General features: G+C 38.4%; 1 protein-coding gene across 2 annotated transcripts; it reads right to left on the bottom strand.

The window, feature by feature from the left end:
* Positions 1 to 1,662: 1,662 nt before the first annotated feature.
* On the bottom strand, positions 1,663 to 12,811 carry gdpd2 (glycerophosphodiester phosphodiesterase domain containing 2). 2 transcript variants are annotated; one of them, XM_063486132.1, is made up of 16 exons: positions 12,788 to 12,811; positions 8,437 to 8,659; positions 7,623 to 7,726; positions 7,399 to 7,492; positions 7,214 to 7,273; positions 7,017 to 7,115; positions 6,823 to 6,913; positions 6,300 to 6,445; positions 5,752 to 5,834; positions 5,243 to 5,399; positions 4,926 to 5,135; positions 4,690 to 4,838; positions 3,111 to 3,258; positions 2,878 to 2,954; positions 2,761 to 2,789; positions 1,663 to 2,166 (listed from the first exon to the last, which is right to left on the bottom strand). In XM_063486132.1, the coding sequence occupies exons 2-16, from the start codon at positions 8,524 to 8,526 to the stop codon at positions 2,114 to 2,116; spliced, it is 1,590 nt and encodes a 529-aa protein (XP_063342202.1). In that variant the 5' UTR covers positions 8,527 to 8,659; positions 12,788 to 12,811; the 3' UTR covers positions 1,663 to 2,113. The 2 variants fall into 2 exon arrangements, with proteins under 2 accessions (XP_063342202.1, XP_063342209.1); XM_063486139.1 differs by lacking the exons at positions 7,017 to 7,115; positions 12,788 to 12,811 and having other exon boundaries at positions 8,437 to 8,736.
* Positions 12,812 to 17,016: the final 4,205 nt, after the last annotated feature.

Here is a 17,016-nt window from a genome sequence, read left to right as displayed (position 1 = left end):
GAGGAAGACCTCAGAGAAGGCTCACTGTTGTAGTAAAGTACATGCATGGTGTGACAGGGGAGGATGCTGGGGATAGGGTGAGATGGAGGAAGGTGGTCAGCTAAAGCCAAAAGAAGAAGACTCTAAACATTTACAACTACAATTTACAATCGGACTTTATTGCTTTAAAAGTGTTATCACACACACATTCATACAGTGCTTTTTTGTATGCATAAGCCCATTTCCTAACACACACACACACACACACACACACACACACACACACACACACACACACACACACACACACTTCGATGAATGCATCAAAGACAATGCATCTTCAGCATCTTGGCTAAGGACTCTCCACATGTGGATGTGAAGAGGTAGGGGTTCAATCCAGCGACACTCCAATTAGCAACACTCCCCTGCCAGACTGCATTGTATAATGATCAATCACAAAACACTTTTTTCATTATTTATTTATTTTTTTTTAAAATAGTTGTATGCTTCAGTTGTAGTTTTTATCCATGTCTAATGTTAACATAGATTAAACTGTTCAACTGTACAAAATATAATCTATTGATCAGATTCAGTCACGTTAGAAAGAAAGTACACCAGCTGTCAGCGCTAAGGTTTTACATGTCAGGACATAATAGAAATGATCCAGTTTTTAAATTCAGTGGACAGACCCTAAGACATGCTACACTGTGTCATTATTTAATTTAAAAAAAAAATGCTTCAGATAAAATAGTGAAGCATTATATCTGACTTTATCAGTGTCTTGCAGTATGGTGGGAAACGTTAGAGTTCGGTTTGTGGGAAACGGTTTGTTTTTTGGTTTATCGGCAGCTCTCTTAAGCTCCTGTCGCAGCATTTCAGTCAGGTTTAGGTCTGAACTTTAACTGAGCCACTGAAACACTTTAGTGCTTTTCTTTTTCAGATATTCTGTTGTAGATTTCCTGCTATGCTTGTGATCATCACCCTGTTGCGTGACCCAGTTTTGGCCAAGCTTTAGCTGCCAGACACATTTAACTACAAAATATTTTGATGTATATAGGAATTTATGGTCCACTCAGTGACTACAAGGAGCTCAGGTCTTGTGCTACAAAATAAACCCAAATGATCACCTCTCCACCACCGTGCTTGACGGATGGTATGAGGTGATGTATGCTGGTTTTCATCAAACATGGACCTGTGTGCATTATGGCCAATCATCTGCACATTGGCCTGATCTGTCCAAAGGTGATTGTTCGCAGTGTCTTTTGTTTTTTTAGATGCAGCTTTACAAACCTAAGCCCTGCTAACATGTTCTTTGTACATAAACAAGTCTTTCCTGTGCCAGCCCTTGCAAACAAGCCATACTTGTTCATTACTTTCCAATTGGACTGTCACAAACTTTAACATTTAACATGCAAACTGAGGCCTGTAGAGTCTGAGATGGAGCTGGTATGAAGCACCTCCGTTATATAAACAGTTTATTCTTAATCCGTGTGAATGTTTGTGCTAATGCTCCAGCCACAACTATCTGTGTCCAACTTTAACAGCTTTTCTAATGTGCACATTTGTTAAAACGATTTTTTTAATATGTCACCTGTTTATTCAAAATTAACATTTTTACCCTTGTGTTCAGTAGATGCTGAAATAAAGCGACACAAGTCACTGTAAAAAATATAGTTTTATTAACGGTGTATAGTTTTAGTTGGCTCAGATTACAAATGTTTATTTAATGCAGTAGTATTTTTTTTACTCAGTGGATACAAATCAATGTAATAAAATGCAAAAAAAAAGTCATTCAGATCTACACACCATGTCATATAGTTTCAGAGTTTCATCATACTGTCAGTAGTAGCAAAAGAACAAACAAGTATTTAAAAAATAATGAAAGATAAACCTGTGTAACTAGCTTTCTCTCTCATTGTCAAACACACACACCCCCACACCCCCCAAAACTGTGTATAATGGCATCGTAGTGATATATAAAAAAAACAACAACATTATGGCCTGCATAATTTTATAAAACAGTGCATGTCAGTTCACATTAACTTGCTGTCCTCCCGATTTAGGTCCAAACCCCAGTGTTAGTGCAGAAAAGGCTGTGATTGTGAGCTTCAAGAACATCTGCAGCCGAAGGCTGTCAGGCTAGCCTGGTTAGGAAGACTTCCTGCTCATTGTCATTGCTGAGTCCATCTGTCACAACAAACAAGGGATACATCATTATATGATCTGTTAACTGTTATGAAATAGAACATTCAAGCTGTCAGGTTGTGGAAAATAACTTTTTTTAGCTATCATTTGATATACTTTCTATTTGCTTTTGATGGTTTTATAATGTTGCTTTCCTTTGTGTTTCACTTTCAGCAAAGCCATGCCAGGGATTTTTTTTACACAATTTTTTTACATTCCTATCTGCTGTTGCAAATGTTAGATATTTAAATTAACCACATAGGAAAGAGAGAAAGGTTCAATGGTTGAGATAAGATCATTTTGCTACCTGGCAATCTAAAATGTGTCTTACTAATCAATAAAAGCATTATTAGTGTTAAATTTGTCTTGGTAACACCTTGGAAAGATTTCTATTATTTACACCCAGGCAGTAATCATATATAGCTTGACAACTAGAGTTTTTCTATTGTTGCCAGTGAGTTATTGATGAAATCATTGTTTGTTTTATAGGTTTGCCAATAAAGGGGAAAATAACCAGTGATCATCATTTTATTTTTTAAACTTAAATGTCAAATATTCAATGGCAAAAAACCCCAAAACATGATATTGATACAGTACCTGCATTATGGCAAAGACTGTGTTTTGTCCTATGTGGAAGAGAGACATTGGTTAGTCAGCTTGTTAACTTTCCTCCTCCTTTTTATACAAATTTGTAGACTAAACCTCTGTTCTTACCAGTGAAAGAGTGCCATCATCACAAGAGCAGATGATATATCCACTAAAATCCATGTTATCAGGTATGTAGAGCGTGGCTGAAACACAAACGGGGTCAAAGTGTCACAAATCCTGGGAAACACTGCGACGAAGATGTGAGCGCCACATCCAAAATCTTGAAATGATAATATTTCTTGCTTCATAATGAAATAAACAGAAAGGGAAGTAAAATGCCCAGCTACTGCATTGCTCACCATGACCCAGTCAGGGCGCTCCATTTCTTTTAGGAGGTGGCAGGCGTTGGTAGTGACAGAGCTGGCTCCTGCACACCACAGCATAGAGAACAGCCAGCGCTCATTAACCACGAACAGGTTCACTGTAATGTTTCGTTTGCGAAGGTCGCTGTCAAATACGAAGACAAGCGCATCGTTTAGACGCGAACAAGAAGAATTTTGAGAGATTACAGAGTACTTAAAAGAAGCACGGAGAAATATGTGAAACTGTAAGACAGGTATTGATTAATATGCATGTGCATATTGGTAAATGCATGGATGAGGTAGGAAAGTTAACTTTTAAAGTCTCTGGAGATGACTGGAGAACTGCATGAAAAACATCCAACATCTCTCATAGATCATAAATAAGATCTGGTGGCTATATCCTAGGATTCCCATTTGATACTTGAGCTACTTAGTGATAACTTAAGCCTTAATCTTTGGAGCAGTGCCATTCTGGAAAAGTCCACTTCTACCCAGAATGCTTCAGCAGAGGATAAAAGCGATTACTCATTGACCCTTCCTTGTAAAAGTCTTTTGATGTATGACAAATGTGCACTTCTCAAGAATATGGTGAAGCATGATTCATTTGACTGTATCACTAATACCTGTCAACCAAAGCCAATTAAATGCTTCGTTGACCATTTATCTTTGTGATTAGAGGTTTAAGCTCTGCAAACCTGCTGTAATATCACTCCCTTTGTAATTACAAACAGGCTGTTTTTGCAGAAACAGTCTGAGCACGTCCTGCACAGGCGTTCTCAGTCACCTCTGACTCCTTGTATGTCAAACTAATACCCAATCATTATATGCCATTCTCTTGCTTTCTTGTTACATAATCATATTTAAATGGGACTGCTCAGCATCTTTAGACATGATTGAATGTTAACTGTTACAATGCAGTGCACCCATGTGGAGGCACCCCCATTCACTGTGCTTCTCTACTTATTTATTCAGCTTTCTCAAAACTCTTTAGATGAGTGTATACATGAGTGTAAACTGTGCATCAATTATGCAGAAAACTTTCCTGTGTTTTTTTATATATATATATATTTTGACACATGAAATGACAAAATGTGGTTGAGTGCAAGGATAAGGATAATGAGTTATGTACGCCCAGTCTGCACATTACAAATCTGTGATGACCCCTAATAAGTCACACATATTTGAGTAGTACTTATGCATTAATTGTGCCACCCAGGAATAGTTTTATTTTGTGAGACATGTAGCAAGGCCACGCCATGGTGAGTTTGTTTTGCACTCAGTGAAGCGCTTCAGCAACTTCTTAAAACATGTTGCTACACTGCATTTCATTCTTTAGGCCCCCTCCCTTTTATTTTCTATGGTTATTTTGCTAAGCCATTGAACAGAACACCTGGGTTGGGACATTATTTGAATCTTGTATCCTGGAGGCCAATCCTACGCCTCTATATTAAGTGTCAGAGCTGTGTCTCAGCATGCTACATGCAGCTTTAATTAACACACTACTGTGCATGGCCCCTGGCACCAACATGCACTGTAGATAATATTGATATTTCTTACCCACCTATTTATTTCTTACCTGATGTTTTTCATTTTTATTTTGCTGTATTTCACATTTAGGTGGCTCCCGTTATTTTTTTCCAAATCCGTTTCATTTTCATAAACCTGGATAAAGTCTGGAGCATGCTTCTTTACAACTTCTCGTTCTTTTGAAGGAAGCCAAAGAATCTATGAAAAGGAGAAAAAAAACTCTTAAAAATATGCTTGATCGTGAAATGCTTGAATCCCGCAATTGATACAAGTGAGTAGACTTACCAGACTTTGAGGAATGCCAGACTCTAAGATGATCTTTACTGTGTCATTTGTGTCAATTTCTTCTGTTTCTGTATTTTTCAGGTCAAATATCACTGAGGTATTGTGCTGTTTCGCAAATTCAAGAAGCTTTAGCAAGGAGAGTATGGTCTGTTTCCTGGCTGTTTCTTTCTCCTCTTCTGAGAGCAGGGACACTGTGCCGTAAGGATCATTCTGCAAAGCCAGATAATTCCACATGTTTCTTTAGTCTGACACATGATAATACATAAACCTCTGCGGGCAAATGTGCGCTTACACATAAATCAAAGCACAATTACTACCTTGAGGAACTGTTCTCCTGCGTTTAGAGTCTTTAATTGTTCGAAGGTCAGGTCAGTGCTCTTATTGACAGAGTCTTTAAACTTGTCTTTAACATTTGTCGTTCTCAGCAAGAAGTCAGGCCCATGGTCATGCATCAAGAAGGGTGTTCTATCTTTACTAAATTTAAGCAAGAGTTAAACAAATTTTAGTATCTGTGAAGTCAAAATAATCAGTTTTTCATATTTATCAATGAAGACAACAATAATAATGATGAAAATAATGTTCTAAAAATGTAATAATTAGTTGGGCCATAATGTTTCCCAAGAACCAAACAGCATGCTCATAGAGATCACTGCTACATTTGAGCTGATTAGTAGAATGACATGCCCCCACTTGCAGGACTGTAGTCCATGGTGATACATTTCTGTCATATTTGTGCGCATGAAAAACCGAAGTAAAAGCAAAAAGACATTCCTCTTTTAAGAAAGCAACTGTGAGTCCTCCTAAGCGTAAATCATTTTCATTGTACCTGAGCTGCACGTCTGTTTCAAAGGCTATCACGCCGCACTCGAGGCTTCTGTTGAACGACATCATGGTGTTCTCTGGGGCCAGCTGAACACAGGGAGGACAGATGGGTGAGACACACTGATGTGCTTAAGTGCCCTTCCTACCCCAAAGCGGTGTGAGCACAGACAACCCCCGTATGCAGTGTTAAATGGAGCTTATTATTGACCCAGCAGCAAAGCAAACTAACAAGGGCACAGTAGCGTGGCATATGAGGACGTCACATGACTGGACCTTTGCTCACACCTGAGCCAGGGAGAGTCTACCTTCTATATTTGACAATATATTAAAATGGATTGTACGTATAATATTAGCATTAAATATTTCTCAAAGAATTGAACTGCGTTTTTAAACGTTCTTTAAACTACGCTCCTTTGTCTTAATCAACAGCAAAACTTGAATATGACTGCAATCTGTCAACAATAGCAGCTCTATCCAAGGGTGTAATGTCACCACTCTATAAATATATAATGTTTATTTGCAGGGTGGTGCCAAGTAAAACAAGACGCTCACCATCGGCGCGCCTGTGTGGCCGATAAGTTTTGGTTTTTCAGGTAGTTCCTGCACTTCTATTAGACAAGGAGAGTGGATGAGCAGGGGACACAGGAAGATGGCTGCTGAGACCACTAGAAACATCCCTGCAATGACCATCTTAGATCCTGGAATAAACACAAGTCAGACAATAATCTTTAAATATTTAAAATGCTCCAAGCGTGAATGTAAACCTTTGTAAAGAAGCCCTTTTTATTTATTTTTCCCCTGCAGGAATGGACTTTTATTATATTTAAATATATAGATTTATAAATGTATATTTATACATTTGTATATCTTTCTTGTGTATTGAACTAATGCTCATCATGCAGAATCAGTTTCCCAGTGACTGTCAGATGAACCTCAGCTTCAAAGTACACCAGTACATTTGTTTCCAGTGTTAGCCCTGTAATTAGGTTTGATACAATAGTGTGTATATAAAAGGGTGATGTAATTGCCTTTGAATCGTGTCTGTGTGTATGCCGAAACTAGGTCTGACACATACGTGTTTTTGCCAGGTGGAAGCGATGAAAGACAAACGGGCTTAGCAGAGTCAACGCTCCAACAGCACCAAACTGCAGGAAGGGAGCCGTGGCCTGCCAAGAGGTTGACACAGACATTAAACACATATGATACTCTCACACCACTTAGAGCCATTTAAAAAAACAAAAAACAAAAATTTCTGTACTCTAACTCTACCTGGAGTAGACTAAGAACTGTTGGCCATAGTTCACTCCCCTTTATGCTTATTACTAAAGCCAAAGCTGTGATGAATATTACACAAAAACAGAAAATGATCTGTACGGGAAAAAATGGGGAAAAAGCAGAAAGCAAATATAAGATTAGACGATTTTAATAAAACTATAGACTGGACAGTTAAATGTTTGCTTGCTTACCTTATGGAGCCAGTGTAAGTGGAGTTGCTCCTCTAAGGCAACTTGGATCAGGGCAAAGAGCTGTAATCATCGGAGAACATTTTAAAAATGGCGGCTTCTCATTCTTAGGTTTAATGATAGCCGTTTCGAATGTGGAGCAATATTTGGTTCCCCTGTGTGGTAAATTAACAAAACTATATTTTTACCAGCAGCAGGATACAGTAGCTGGCCAGCACTGCAGAAATGATCACCAGTACCAGGAAGTAGTTTACCCACGTCTTCAGTATGCTGAATGTTACACTGATAAGGGGGAAGCACATAGTTAAAAGAATGAAGAACATCAACAAAGACAAATAAATATTCAGTGTGTGTGTGTGTGTGTGTGTGTGTGTGTGTGTGTGTGTGTGTGTGTGTGTGTGTGATCACTCACTTGTTAAAATTCTGTTGGTCATTAGAGATGGCAAAACAAACATACAACCAGCACAGGGAAAGCAGAGACATCAAAGTGACAACTAAGAGCGACAACCATCTGCACTGAAATGAAAAGAAAAGGAGGAAAATTGATTACTGGTTTTCATTTTTGAAGCCTTAAAAAAATTGTGTAGTTGTCCAGAGAGCTATCCCCGTGCGTGTCGATGTGTGCACAAATTCCAATGGAAGCTTAAAGTGAGACAATGGAACAAATCCAACATTTTTTCATAATTGGTTGAGTGCTTTGCCCGCACTGTGTCGTGAGAACTCGGCACAAACAACCCCAGCGCCCCCAGCACCCCCTCCCAACCACCACCATCACCACCAACAGCACACCTCAAGTGTCATTTCTCTCACAGATTTACAGAGCTCCTGCATCCTCCTATTCCCTTTCATATAAGTACAAAGCTTGTTAGGGCTTGTGAGTTTATTTGTTTCTCTTGGCACATAAATGAATTTTTTGAAATGCAATCACCACGTCGGTTATTGTGTTTATATTTCCTAACAATTTGTCAATGACTGTTTTGTAATAAAAGTATCAGGTTCACAATGCAACAGTTCATAAAGCAGCATTTTATATTTCGGATTTCAGTCAGGCAAGATTTTAATCCTGGATTACTGGGATTTATAAAGGTTATGCTGAATGGAAATAAACCACACAAAAAACCCTAAAAAATCAAATAAAACATGGTTATTTAAACATTACACACTCCTGTAGAGAGATAAAGGAAAACTGTGACTTATCATAAGAAGAAAACAGATATTAAAACTACCTTTCTCCTGTGATTACTTGACTCCGTCCAGCGGCAGCTATAAAAGCCCCTGCTGAAGAACAGGCAGCACAAACAGACTTGAGACAACATTTCTCCTCCTCATCCACAAGCGTAGGAAATGCAGATCTGGTTTTGTGCCGTGCGGACACTGAAGAAGCTAATGCTTTTCTCTGAATGCAGTGACGAAGTTTGGGCTGATTGATCTCACCAATCCTGTGGTGTGCTGGAGGGGAAAGAAAAAGACGACTGTGACAGAAAGCAAATGAGGGGGTGATGGGCAAACTTTCTTTGGGGTATTAAGGCAATCCCTGCTCAATAACCCCCCCACCCTCCACCAACTCCCACCCCTCAATAGAGCCTGTGTCTAAAATAGCAACTGGCTGCATTTACAATGGCCAACACCACGGGGTATTGAAAGTGGTGCACAGACCAGCCTGAGAGTGAAGTCAGACTATTGGACACAGTGACAGGCACAGCCATGCGCAGAGAGGAGGAAATAAAGTGAAGACGACAAATAGTTTACAAATGGAAAGAATGAAAAAGAAAATGACATAAACTATGACAGAAATGAAAATGGTTTCGATTGCCAGACACTTTTCCATTGAAGTGAAGTAAACTGTGAATGGGTCACAGCAAGATTTTTGTCAACGTGTTGGGGCTTATCATTCCACAGTTGTGTCAGGCTTTGGTCCCCTTCCTTGAAAGACATGGGAATTTACACACAATGTCACCCACTGAAACACTGAACAATAAAGGTTTCTATTGTGCACTGCCAGCTCTTCCTTGTTGAACTAGATCCCTGGAGTTCTGCCAAATATCTCTTCACCTGAATTGTTCATCTTGTTTTTACAAACAGGTACCAGGTGACAAACATGTTCAAGGGGAGGGCATAATAAACTTTGAGTAGTAAAAATGAAACCTAAAAATTACTTATCACTCTTAATTATTCTGTAAAAGAAAATAGCACACTGCAATCAGCATTAGGACGCAGTTGCCAACAAGAGCCTGTTTGGACAGGTCCACAGGTCTAATTGTGACATGGAAATGTAAGAAGGCTTGTTTCACTCCACAGACGCTTGCTTTACCAGGAAGTTATGAGCTAAATATTGAGCAATAACCGTAATATGTGACCAACCACGCCATCAGTTTGTGACAAGGTGACTAAAGAAACAAAAAGGTCACTGTTAAATTCAAAGGATAACTGAAAGTCACGGCTGAGTTAAAACAGTGTGCTTTTCATGTCCCTGCCTAATATAGTAACTGGAAGCTATCGCTGTTTATCTTATGGTATTTTAATTGCTGCTCTAAACCTTATACTAAGCTCCACTTCAGAGTACAAGGAAATCCTCTCATAGTGGATAAACCCCAAGAAATCTGCAGCACACACTGCCACCTGTATTGTTTGGAAGATTTAATGATATCAGTCAGACACACCTTTCCAATTTGTTTAACCAACGTTTACACTGTTATAATGTAAACTGTAATTAGGCACACAAATGATGTGAGCATGCTCCATTAATAAAAAACTGATGAGGGGTGAAATTTTCAGGTAATTGTTTATAAAGATTTTTTTTTTTTACCCCACTAGATACAGATTAAGAAGAATATTAAAAAGAAACAAAGACTATCACTTATTGCTTTCACACTCTCACTGTCTATGAGCTGGCTCATCTTTCACGTAGGTTTTATTTCCATTTTGGACAAAGATTTGCGCACTTCTTTACTGGGCTTCCTTTATTAGTTATGCCATCAAGCTCGTCCTGCGCCCTTCATCATTTCTATTTCGATTTATATCCAGGAAAAAAGGCTAATAATGGAATTTTTATTAAGTCTGATTTATAAGCTCTCAGCAACCCAGTTCAACAGTAACGCAACCCAGGAACCAAATTTTGGCAGAAGTTATGAATAAGACACATATAGATTTAGTTCTAAACTTAGGTCAGCCAGTTGTGCAATCTTGCACTGCTCAAAAACAAGAACACTTGAAAAATGTTAAAACTGATTTTGATTTTGTTTCCACTGACATCATTTTGTTCTCAGCTTGAAGATTTCATTCATCAGATTTGATGTGTGATTTTAATGCCCCCTTAATTATATATTTTTTCTATCTCCTTTTAGTCTTGCGTTTTCATTTTATTACTCACATCTTGGAAAAAGTGCTGTTTAAAATGCTTTGATATTATTTGATATTTCCCAAGTCTCTCACACAGTATGGGAATAAAGTTGGATGGTCCTAACTGTTCCGTTCATCTTGCTGGTTTTCAGTGTTCTTCACTGTGAAGTGTCACAATCATAGACTGTGTATTATTATTTTAGGCTGATGTTAAGTCTGACAGACAAGCAAATAACAAACCCGACAATTGCCAAAGAGGGAATCAAATAAATACTAGAAATATAACCAGAAATCACAGGGGAATACACAGATGACATGATGAGAAAAGTAAGGCTGATGCGGGAGAGACAGGTGACGGCAATCAGACAATCAGGACGGGGAAGTGAAACTCAAAAATTAGAGATACTGGCAAAGGAACGCAGAAACAGATAACTGAGGAAACAGCACAAAATAGTAAACTCCACAAATACTAATCTAGGATTAAAATATAGTACACACACACAAACTAAAGCATGACTCACAATGGTACGGGGAGAAAACAGACAACCAAAGCTCCTCAGAAGAACAACAGGGGAAACCGAGGATAAAGGGATAGGGGAATATGCTGACAAAAAGACTGAACAATAAACCCCGGAAAGACAAACTCAGACTTCATTATATTAGCTGAGTGCTCACAAACTAAAACCAGACAAAAGAGTCAGGTGCACGCCACTACACAAGGAGAAATCTATGTTTGTGGTGGCTTAATGAAACTGTGGAACTGATGCTAAGTCAATGAATTCAAGATGACTCAACAGGCAAAATGATTTAGCTTGAGTCTGTGGGGTCCACGGGGCTTTGTTCATAACCTGTGTCATCCTTTGAATCCGGAGGGGAAAACAATTATATATTTAATCACTTTCCTGCGCACTGATTTACACCAATAAGGTGCTTGTCGTTTTTAAAACATCTATCTATCAGGACACTAATTTAAAATGATGCAAAATTAGATGTGATCTGTAATATTTAAAGAAATTAGGTCACTGCTGAACTGTATATAACCATCATCCTTAACATTACATTAATTATCATTTCATCAAAGTGTTTATTGAAGCTGCTGGCATTATGTTATAAGTTATATTATAGGGGTATCATAATCAAATATTAACATGTTTATTACAGGTGCAGTTATAACTACTTTAAAATGATTGAGTTAATATATATATATCATAACTCATAGCCTGAGTATATTGTTACAGTAAAATAGTAGCTGAGCAAAGGCCTGAATGTATTCAGCTTCTTGTGGTATTTGAGTTTGCTTAGTTACAGGTGACGAAAGGATGTCCAGTCCATGGGGACCTCAAAGGCCTGAGATCTTCACCATATTTGGATGGATGGGGAACTTCTGTGTCTGCAGTTATCTCTTAAAATACATGGATGTTCTGTACATGCAAATTATGTGCTTGTAAACGCAAGAAGGGGCGTTACAATACCCTGATGTTATAAAAGCAATCTAGAGTGTATTTTGGGTAGAGATGTACAACTGATGTTTTGCAGTTTACACCTCTCCACGCTGCGTGCATTCATTAAAATCAATTGTTTGACCTACCTCTTCTGGACTATCATTGTTTTACTCCCGTCCTCAATTTCGAACCCGTAACAGATCCTATTACCCTGCTGTTGTCTCCATGTAAATATTCTTCCAAAATGCCTTTTTTTTTTAAATGTTTTTTTTTTTACCTAGATATCAACATGTTATACACCTGTCCATGAAGGTCACCGTTTGGGTGGATGCTGACAGAAGTGCTTGACCATGCGTCCTATTGAACACATGCCTATTTCTTATTCAACATCTTCTGGATTGATTGAATAAACTGTTTGTATAAATCCAAGTTCACACATCTGTAGTGATAGTATGTAGTCAGAAGTTGTGTGAACCACTGTAGTTACATTTGCACTTTTTCATCTTGTGAGTTCGTTCTTGTGCTCGCTTGGATCTGTAGCGCTTGCTCACATTTGCCAGCGCTTTACTCCAGCAGCTTATTCCATTCTGTACACAACACTTCTGAACACTAGAAAGTCTGCATAATACATACTATGTACCTGTGCAGGTAATGTCTTATATATTTCTAAGATCGGAGAAGTGTGTGCGCAAATTTAATTTTAAAACGTTGTTCGGAATAAAGACCAAGTCTCTCTGTCTGTCTGCCGCAATGAAACCCATGCGGTAAGCTTCCCGACAAATTAAAAACGACTCACCAGTCAATCTAGGTCACGGAGATCTTCGCACGCTGCGAACTGGCAAAGACGCACCGGTCTTGGAAAAGCCCCTCTGTCGCCACCCTCTCTTTCCACCATCCCTTTTACTTGCTGTGAGTCTGTGGGCTGAATGTAAATGGGGTGCATGAATAGGGACGGGCTAGGGGTGTACCGTCAAAGTGAGGAAAGATAGTGTGAGAGAATACCTGCACAACGTTTTGGCGTCCGCGCCGCGTGTGGCCACGCCTCATCCAGTTTCTGATTATGATTTTTCTAGGTACCCAGAAAAAAAGAAAAAAAAAGGGGGGAAAAAGATAATACTAACCGACATAATATATTTAAATAGTCCTCAAATAATTTATATATGAATATATGTGAATTATCTTTTGTGTTTCATCATCTGCTCCTATTGTAAACGAGGCTATTTCCAGTAAACTCTTCCTGAAGCAGCCCGGAGCTTCCTCACATACAGGTGACAAATGACTTTAGATTGTTTTTTATGATAATTTCGTTACTTTTATATGGGCCTAATCGACAAATCTTATAAAGGGGTAAAATAAGTATCTAGTTGGTCAGCTGCAACATCATCTTTATTTATGTATGGATGCATCAACAGTTTCTGTATAATGCGCAGATATACAAGACCCATGCATGATTCAGAAAGAGGCTATCTGATGCCAGATTGTTTTCGATTCTTTCGGGGTTTTTTCCCCCCGTATTTCTTATCTATTCATCAACACGCTCTAGTTTCTGAGTCAATGAGTGAGTTATTGCCATTTGTCAGAATCAGTGGACTGTACTTAAAATGGCATGTGTGACATTTTGAATGCCTGCTGTACCAGACTCTCTTTTTTCTAAGGATTGCCTGCTATGTCCAGCTGAATAGTGTTCAGATGCTGATTTCAAGAACACATGCCGCCCCCCCCCCCCTTTTTTTTAAAGAAAAAATTTGTTTGCATGTAATAAAAAGAAGAACATTTGCATTTTTACTGCATAAACTCACACAGAGGATATGCGAATTCATAACTGTCAGTAAAAAAAAGGGGAGAGGTGAAACAACATGTTCAGTATGTAGTAAGGGCATCATGCTGTGCAAGTATGTTTGCCCATAGATTCTCACCACCTCATACATAATGCTCTCACTTACGTTCTAACAGAAGAAGAACCATCCTCTTCATTCATGTGCATCTTTCTATATATCTTTCTTTCATTAACCACACTACATGTGTTAATCCTTCCTCCTCCTTATTGCCCCTGTAAAATATTTAACTGAGTGAGTGCGTACGTGTCAAGCTCAATAAATATGTTTTACCTGATGTTTATACCTGCGAAATAACTGGACGGCATGTGGGTGATGTGGGAAATTCCACCCCTCCTCATGGTAGTTTTACCTGGAACACAAACATATGAGTTTAGTAGACTTTACTCCTGTTGTGGAAAAATAAAGTCACCGTTGAAAGCAAAGCCTGTAGAAAAGGAGCAACACAGCATGAACAGTATTCATTCCAGCTCTGATACAAAATATGTGCACCTTGTACTTAGGTGTAGATACAGTGTTTCTGTGAGGCCGTATGCTGTCATGACCTCTTGTGCCACCTTACCGATCAGCTGGTTATGCTTATTTTTGGATCTTTTCATGGATACCCTTGGTACAAGAAAGCTGCTTTAATATGAACATGAAACTGGAAACATTACAATGACCACTCCTTATCCATGTCGTTTGTGTACAGCTTGGCAAATTTTTTACAATTTGATGGAATATTCTGCACCTCACGACTTACGCAACAGACTAATTCTAATATAATTTTGGAGAATATAACCATTTATCTTATAAAAAAGATTTTTTTTAAAATATTTTTAAAGACAAAATCAAATTGTAGACACATGTGCCATAAAGAATGATTCATGTGCTTTTAGTTGTGCAAGAGTAACGAAATCCTGTCGACTATGATGTACTGTTTTGACAACTTCAACAGTCATTTGAGAATTAGTCAAACTGAAAAAACCTGTACTGGATCAGTATTTCTACATCCTGGTGTACCTTTTCTTAAGTGAAAATCAGAATAGCTGATTTTTACAGCAGTGTTAGAACGAAGTCACGCAGGCATAATGTACTCTGATGGTAAATGGAAAGGACACCCTCACTGTAACTTGTAAGGTTTTACACATTAGGGCATAAAATTTAAATGTGTGGTCTTTAGTTGGTCCTAAAGTTAGGTAAGCATAACCTCAGATAATCATCAAAACGTGACGTTTACTCTGTGTTATCACTTATTTAACAAAAACATGGTCACAATGCAAGAAGCAGCGTGTGAAAAACTCAGCATGCCCTAACTGCTTTCACAGGAATCAAGACTTAAAATAGCTGCCAGGTGCTGCTAATCAAACGCACTTGATTTATTGATCTTCGTAAAAATCTAAGCATCTCTATAAAACAGAGGTTTTGGCAGTTTGCTGGTATGGAGCCTCCAGGTGTGTGTTAACACAATGTCAAGATGAAAAGACATCAGTGACGATCTTGCAAAGGAAATTCCTGCTCAGTCTGGGAACGGTTACAAGGTCATTTCCAAACAATTTGAAGCCCATCATTCTATAGTGAGAAAGATTATTCAGGGGTGAAAAACATTCTAGATGGCTGCCAATCGTCCCAGGACTTGACGTCCAACTAATTCCACCTGAAATCCAGACAGCGCGGTACTCAGAAACTGCAATAAAACCTGGAGCTACATCTCAGACGCTATAGGCCTCAGTAAGCAAGGTAAGCAAGGTTTTTTTGGGGGGGGAGGATCTCCAGGAGAAAGTGTCTTCATTCTATAAAAACCAGAAACCTAAAACATGGTCGCAGGGCTCAAGTTCTCAAATTTGCATTTGATGAAACCACATGACTTCTTGAACACAATCCTATGGAGAGATGAGACCAAAGAGATGCTTAGCTATAATCCTCAGCACCACTTTTGTGTGTGGACCTCGTACTTAGTTTTTCACGCACTGCTTCTACACATTGGCTTAGTTCTCTCTTAAATAAACAATGACACGCTATAACAGATCCTTTGTTGTTGCTCATCTCCCTTTGTATTTACCTAATCTGAAGACCTTGGTAGGAAATAGATGATTTTGATTATGTCCTGATATATAAAAGTTTAGAACTGACAGAAGGTGGAGTTTCTTTTTTCTTTTTTCTTTTTTAACTATGACTTTATTTAATGTTACTTTGGTTATAGTAGTACTCAAGCAATGCTCCAGCAGCAATGGAACTCTTGAAAGTGGTTTCAGTATGCTGACATATTTTAAAAACAAAACAAAACAAAACAAAACAAAAAAACTTGCCATAGTTTTGTTTATCTATCTTGCAAAGTTTCTGTGTTTTCATTCCAATCTGTCAACACGGGTTTCATTTCATTTAATTGCAATGTGCAACTTGCAGAGACCTGAAGCCTTCTTAAACAGGCTCAGTGAACAGTAAACATTGTGCATGATTTACTATCGTCAAAGTCATTTCTGAGTGCTGAAGCCATTGTTAATCTACAATAATAAAAAAAATGTTCACGCTTCACTATTTGACTGAAGATAATAAATGCAGTTACAGAGTATGGACTATAAAGCTTTAACATAATGGAGCCCATATCACGCGTCAAAAGCAGCTTCACACAAACTTTCACACAAAGTGGGCACATTTCGCAACACACATTTTTCACTTGTTTTTTTTCCCTGCTCAAGTTAGAAAGAAATGCAAACATATGCAATTGCAGCACTTAAGGAATTAAGTCACAGTTCACATTTAGAATGTGTGTGATCTTAATTTCTGATAATTTTTTCCCCACATAAAATTATATGTAAGAATATGACTATCCAGACACGGGACACAGGGACATAAATGATGAGCAAACATAATAAATATGTCTGTGTAGGTTCTCAGTCATCCATGTCATGGCAGTCTTAAAAATTTGGCTGATAGGATGATGCATATGATCACTAGTAGGTCAACTACCCCCACAGGGTCAACCACCACTAGGGATAAAATACCTGAGACTCTCCACCTTTTAGAACTGAAGAAGGCCCTTGGAGGAGAGGTGAAACTTCTTTTTTCAAGCTCTTAACACCACAATGAATACAGAAGTTTTTGCTGCAGTGATAATTATGACACTGCAAATCAATACATAGAAAATATTTTTTTTGGTCAGACTGCAAGATGTCACAGAAGTGTTTTACAGACTTCCCGGTTGATTTTA

Source organism: Pelmatolapia mariae, linkage group LG2 (genome assembly GCF_036321145.2).
Source record: "Pelmatolapia mariae isolate MD_Pm_ZW linkage group LG2, Pm_UMD_F_2, whole genome shotgun sequence".
NCBI lineage: Eukaryota > Metazoa > Chordata > Actinopteri > Cichliformes > Cichlidae > Pelmatolapia > Pelmatolapia mariae.
The sequence above is the reverse complement of the archived record's forward strand: the minus strand, read 5'-3'. Positions and strand labels throughout refer to the sequence as shown.